Source organism: Cynocephalus volans, chromosome 12 (genome assembly GCF_027409185.1).
Source record: "Cynocephalus volans isolate mCynVol1 chromosome 12, mCynVol1.pri, whole genome shotgun sequence".
In the NCBI taxonomy this organism is placed as follows: domain Eukaryota; kingdom Metazoa; phylum Chordata; class Mammalia; order Dermoptera; family Cynocephalidae; genus Cynocephalus; species Cynocephalus volans.
The window spans coordinates 74,570,629-74,577,342 of record NC_084471.1 but is presented as its reverse complement, the minus strand read 5'-3'; the positions used below and the strand labels follow the sequence as shown (position 1 = coordinate 74,577,342).

At 35.2% G+C, this 6,714-nt stretch overlaps 1 protein-coding gene across 1 annotated transcript in view; it reads right to left on the bottom strand.

The window, feature by feature from the left end:
* Positions 1-3,138: 3,138 nt before the first annotated feature.
* Positions 3,139-6,714, bottom strand: part of NELL2 (neural EGFL like 2) — a 365,095-nt gene continuing 361,519 nt past the window's right edge. Inside the window, exon 21 of the mRNA XM_063075314.1 lies at positions 3,139-3,189. Within this exon, the coding sequence (XP_062931384.1) occupies positions 3,139-3,189 (51 nt within the window). The remainder of the gene's footprint in view (positions 3,190-6,714) is intronic.

Here is a 6,714-nt window from a genome sequence, read left to right as displayed (position 1 = left end):
TTGCAAAATAAAAGGCAAAAAGTCTTGTTCTAAAAACAGTTAATATCACCAGTGCTTATACTCTAGAACAATAGGACTGGGACCACAAAGGTGTCTGTGGCATCTGATGACCTTCAGAGGAACTTCTAACTAGTCAACAACGTGGACCTTTGATAGATGAGGTAATGCTTAGTGAACTGAAGCTCATCTCTTATTCCGTACGTGTAACCTCAGCTTTGTTCAACTAACTTCTGCTGCTCCAGCATTCAAGAGTATTGGCTGCTGTTTTAGAGCTTTGATGTATCGTTCATTTTATAAAGGCAATTCCAGTGTGTCTCAACTTTGGCTATACACAACCAAGTCATTGGAAGGATGAAAGGGCTTCCATGATGCTGCAGTGTAATTGAACAGACCCACGAGTCTCTTTACCAGCATATAAGGCAAAGCAAAAAAGCAATATGGCAGTCTTTTAAAAAGGGAGATAAATAATATAGGTTCCTATACGTTAATTACCAAAGAATCATATTTCAATGTTCTTGTGCTTTTTTTTTTTTTTTTCAGAAGAAGTAAAAGAAATGTAATAAAGACTATTTCCACCAAGGCTTGCCCTTGAAGGAGCCAAGCACCCCTGAATTAAATTCATGCTTCCCAGTGCTTACTTTCCTGAAGTGTTGGCATAACTCAACCACGGCATTCTGCCAATTATCACCAGTGTCAGAAACAGGGCATTAACCACCTAGTTTTTAAGGAACAATGTTCTTAAGAAACAATTGATTACTGCTTGCTGGGGTCTGTAGATAAAACAGTAAAGCTCCTGAGGATCTACTATTTATGGAATAAACCTTGAAGGGGGAAAAAATTCAGTCCGAACATATTTATTGCTTTAATGGTCCTTGGAAGATCATAGTCTTGTTTTTTCCCTCTTTTCTTCTCAGTGTTGTAAGTTTTCTTTCATTCAGTGATTTATAGAAACCAGGGGTCCCCAAGCCATGAATATGCTCAGAGCCCTACAAGAATTTACAAAAGTTTAAAAATATTAAATTCCAGCCTTGCTTCTCCTTCCAGAAAGACATAAAATATCTAAATAATGAATATATCTTTACATGAGTGTACACACACACAATTTCTTACTCTCCTCATAAAAATAAGTAAACACATTTTTCAGGAAGATTCAGTATGAAATCTCAAAACTATATAAGGAAAAAAATCACATGAAGAAAACCTCCACATTAACAGAGATCCTCTTGGAAACTAAATTTCTATTCACCACAGCAGTATAGATGATAAAAATAAAACTTACACTGCTAAAATTGTGAATTAAATATAAAAGGCTACAGAAAAAATAATTTATGATAAATTCATGGAATACAGAGATATACTTGAATTTACACATTAAATAAATTTTACACATGCTAAAGTGAGAAGACATTTATAAATTATCTTTCAGTGAGATCCTTGTTAGGTTGTTTTCATAACAATGGTGAGGGGATAGTTCAAAGCTGCTGTATGATTTCTGTAGCTTGTGGGGATCAGCTCCTATCCATTTCCATTTCTTTCTTTCAAGAAATATGCCTCTTTGAAACTAAAAATTAATTTGACAATACTTGTATTACCTTTCACTCTAGTGCAAATATTGACTGAGTATTGGGCAATACTGTATTGACTTCCTTTGTTGGGTATCAACTTGTTACTTTCCCCCACTTACATTCAGGTGCATCAGGAATTTGACATGCAATATCATAATCCCTCCTAACATTGGAGTCTTTAATATGAAGGACCAATTCTTGAAGACATTCCCAACCCTCACATACTCCCCTCCTCATGTGTATCTGTCAAGAGTCCTGGCAGGAGACAGATGGCACACTCAAGCTGGCTAGATAAAGAGTTTAACAAAAGGGACCATTTATAAATGTGAAATAGGGAAAGCAGGAAGAAATAGGGCAGGTATGTCCCAAAGACAGAACACCCAGAGTTGTTACTATCCCTAAGGCAGAAGATCCAAGTAGTAGAAGAAGAAGTCATCAGAGCCTGGAGAGAGTAGCTGAACAGAGAGGACCACCTGTCAGGAGACGCAGGCTTCAGTAAGGTGACACAGCCAATCACGGTAATGACCTAACAGGAAGGGAGCCAGCAGAATAAATACCCAAATTTTACTTCCTCCTCATACGCTGCCAGGGTTCCCCACTGTAGTATAACTGAAACCAAATCAGAATCCAGAGGATAAGTGAACCCATTAATATGGTCTATATAGGTCAGCGCCCCCAGGATATAGAGCAGGGTAGAAAAGGTGAAATTATCTAGCGAGGCAGAAAGAAGGTAACCATCACACCCCACACTTAGGCATATAATTTAGTGAACATCACTTTTCAATTTAGAAATAGTGTAGCAGGAGTTTTTTAGTACCAGAACTAGAAAGCAATTTTTATGTTGAATCATCTATGGAAAAGAAGAACACATTAAGCAAGAAACTCAGACTCACACGTGTTATAAGGTAAGAGAAATATTTATTTAATTTTTCACAAGAACGAGCTTATACTGAACAAATTCAACCAAATAATATTAAGTGCAGTAAAACAAGGAAATAGGGGTGACTTTTCCTGTTAGAAAATATTAAGTAACCATGCCTGTGCATTATTTTTATCATTACATTAACATTTCAGATTTCTTTTTCAGAGTGTGTACTGTACATAACATGTTATAGCTTCTTTGCTTTGCTTCTGAAAATATAGTTCATTCACTGCCTTACATTTTATTTTCTGCAGTGAGAAACCTAACTGATTTGTGAAGATTCTGATCTAGAGGAAAATTTTCTGCACCAGTGAAGCTAGAAGCTTTTGAAGATCAGATGGGCTCAGGCTTTCTATCCAGGGGTCACGATGTCATGGCATGTGTCCCACACCCCTTCTTCTACAAGCTGATGTCAGACACGGTAGAGGGAGAATTGTGGTCTACTTTTGCCCCAAGAATTTTCCTTTTGTGATTTTTCTCAAGCTCCACAAATTTCATAATTGAAAGTTCACTCAGCTATTAACAAAGCTGCATTTAGTTGCCCACAAATCATCCAATTTAAGGTTTAACTTTTTTTTTTTTTTTTTTTTTTTTGGTCTTTGTAGTGAAAGAACATTCTTTAAACAGAAATCTCCCTTGAGGCAGTTAACTTCACAGTTCCTGAAGGCACTGTGGATCCACTGAGCAACAGATGTGGCCATTCTAAAGAAAAGAGTGGAAAGAAAAGCAGAGTATGAATGTTTAAGCCATTCGTAAATATTCTCACTTATTGACTGGTACATATGAATGTAACTGAATAGTTCATTTGTTATTTCTGCACTCCTGAAAGTTCAATGGCACAATCACTTTTCATGACTCTACTTTTGCAGAACCAATTATTATGCCCAGTTATTCCTGGCAAGTCATAGACTGGCTTTATCTACCCTGTGGCTTCCTCTCGTATCACATTTGTTATTTTATTTATTCACAAAATATGTATTGAGTATATTAAGCATTATATATAATGATAAATAAAGCAGATATGGTCACTACCATCATAGGGCAGGGTTTATAGATTATCTGGGGAGAAAACTAGTAACTACCAAGCAAACATTGTGAAAAGTGCTACAATCCAAAATTGTGAAAAGTGCTGAAAGGTATTAAATGTTTGGGCCCTCTCAACACTCATATGTTGAAATCCTAACCCAAAGTGATAGCATTATGAGGTGAAGCTTTTGGGAGGTAATGAGGGCATGAGGGTGGAGCCTTCATGAACAGTGTTGGTGCCCTTATAGAGAGACACGAGCGAGCTTGCTTCATCTCTGTGCTCTCCACCAGGAGAGGAAATAATGAGAAAATGACCATCTGCAACCAGGAAGAGCGTCCTCACCAGACACCGATCTGCCAGCACCTTGATATTGGACTGTAAGAAATGAATTTCTGCTGTTTAAGCCACCCAGTCTATAGTATTCTATTATAGCAGCCCAAACTGACAAAGACAAAAGGAAATGACCTAGGTGGTGTCATGAGATTAATAAAAGACTGACTACTCAGATTGAGTGGCCAGGATAGACATCTCTGTAGAGGTGATATTTAAACAGCTCGTGAAGAGGCAGGCCAAAAGCACAAGGAACAGCGTGAGCAGAGGCTTTGAAATGACAAGAGTTTTATGTAGTTAAAAAACTAAATAAAGATCTGGGTGAGAATTTTCAGTTGGTGAAGAAAACAGTGTAGAGATGAAATAGGAGGAACAGGCAGGGAAGGGCCAGATAAGCATAATTAGTTTTTATAACAAAGAATCAAAATAATGTAGTGTACTACAAAGAAGAAAAAAATTCACCTTATTCTTTTGATTCTTTGCACTCTTTCTTTTCTTAACCAGCGAACTAATACAAATAATAATGTTAGGAGTATTATTATAATCCTAACAATGATAATATTCTTCCACTTCTTGAGTGTGTGCTTTGTGTCAGATGCTTTTCTAGGCATTTGAAATACATTATCTAATTTCAACCTCACAGCATTCCCAGTGGGATCACTAATAATAGTCACACTTTTTAGATACAGAACCTGAAGATCAGAAAGCTTAAATATCACATCCACAATCACACAGCTAATAAATGGCAGAGCTAGGATTAAAAGTCGTTAGTTTGATTCTAAGTTTATCCTCTATTCTATATTTCTTTTCAGATCATTGACTTTAGATGACTAAAAATGTAAAATCAAAAGTGTCTTTGTTTCTATAAGATAAAACTTAAAGAAAAGATTTTGATACTCTAGCCTTTGTTGAAGCATACCAAGTGAGGGAAAAAGCCAGTCTATACTCAGGAAAAATAGTATCAATTTAACGTAATCCTCATCCTTTCCACATTATTATCAAGCAGAGTTATTATTCTGGCAGAAATACAGAGAGCAATTAAAATGGGGCTAGTGTGACTTAAGGAGTTAAGTTTAATTTTATTTAATTTTAATTAATTTAAATTTAAATAGTCAGCATAGCATAGTTCTAGGCTATAAGCTGCTAGACAATAATTCCGGAATGACTTGTATCTGATTTTGCTTATTGTGATACCCCTAGTACCAGCACAATGCCCCAGACAGTTTATATTCATTGTCTAAAAATGCATAATGCAGAGGGGGGTGAGATGGGGAGGAAATAAGTAAAATCAGTGTTCTGAAAGCACCAAATTGTAAAAAATGCTTACCTCCAATGCAATATCTGGATATTGTTTTACACCGACTTTATTTTTAAAATAACAAAATTAATGTAATAAAAATAAATATTTGGGTTAAATTAGGAAAAATTGAGCATAATCGTATAACTCATATTTAATAAGAAAGTAAAAGGGAAATGGCATGAAACAGTAACTTCCAGAAATCAGCAATTAAGGACAAGAAGAAATGACTTCAATATTAAAATACACTTTCCGGAACACATTCCTATTAAGAACCAAAAGATTCTAGTAGTTGTTTTTAAGGCAGTGAATGACAAGCTCATTCATGCTCTTTACCCCAGAAAACACACTGTTTTCCTGCCTATGACTAAATGCATTTTTCTTACAAGAAGTACTTGTCTGAGCTATATGTGGTGATTTTCATCCCATCACCTGGTATGTATTTCTGTTGTCACTGCTCAGAATATTAATCTAACAGTTAAATTATGGGTGTAACAGGACTCAACTCTATTCGCTAATTTAGTGCCAGAAAGCATTTCTCTGTTGGTCATCAGTGCTGAATTTTCGAGATGTGCACTATTAAATTTACTCACATTAAACATGTATTAAAGGAACATTGCATATACATTATTAGTAACTTTTAGTAGTAGTGACTACTACTAAATGCAGCAAATGCTCACTCAAAAAAGCTTTTGACAAATTGCATTGATTGCCTTGATTGAAAGAGCTAGAAATTTGGGTTTGAAAGAGATAAAAATGGAATAGCAAAGCTTAAAGCATTTTGTATTTTTGTCCTGTTAGGTCAACTGCTCTAGTAAGAATCTGTACTAAGTGAATCTGAATTAAATTGCTCTACTGAAAAAAAATTACAAAGTGGAAACACACACACACAAAACAAAACAGTTATAGATATCAGGCTATGATGGGAAAATCTGACATCTCTGCTATTTAGTTAAGTCTTCAGATGATTTATTTAGTTTTAGTGTTGATTCCAAATTTATGACTATGAAATACAATGACCACTAAATTTTCATGGAAATTACAATCCAAGTAGAATGCTTTCAACTTTGTCACTATGTATGAACTCTCTATATAGGTGCTCTGTCTACATTATCTGTATTTTTGCTCTCATTGAAGTAAAAGGCACAACAGTCTGTTTTCCTATGAGAATAAAGAGAAAATCTTTATAATGATTTTTCTCCAACTGTAAGAATAAAATATGGTAAACAACAGATCTTAAATTTTTCAACCTAATGTAACTGACCACAACAAACCAAGAAATATGCCCATTTTTGCCATATCGATTTTCACTTTAGAAAATGTAATATGTCTATTTCACCAATATATCTTACAAATCTCATAAAAGAACCAGATGAAAATCAATGAAATAATACTGTCTCCCATCATGAAAGAAGAACATGAAGTTTAGTGTAGTTTTCTTTTTTTTTTAAAGATGTGTACAGTTAGCTACTTTAGGGCAATTTAAATAGGTTATTTCTATTCTGGTTATATAAATAACTGATCGTTCTGGTTTCAGTCCATGCACTTTCCTCCTCCCTGAATATACACTGGA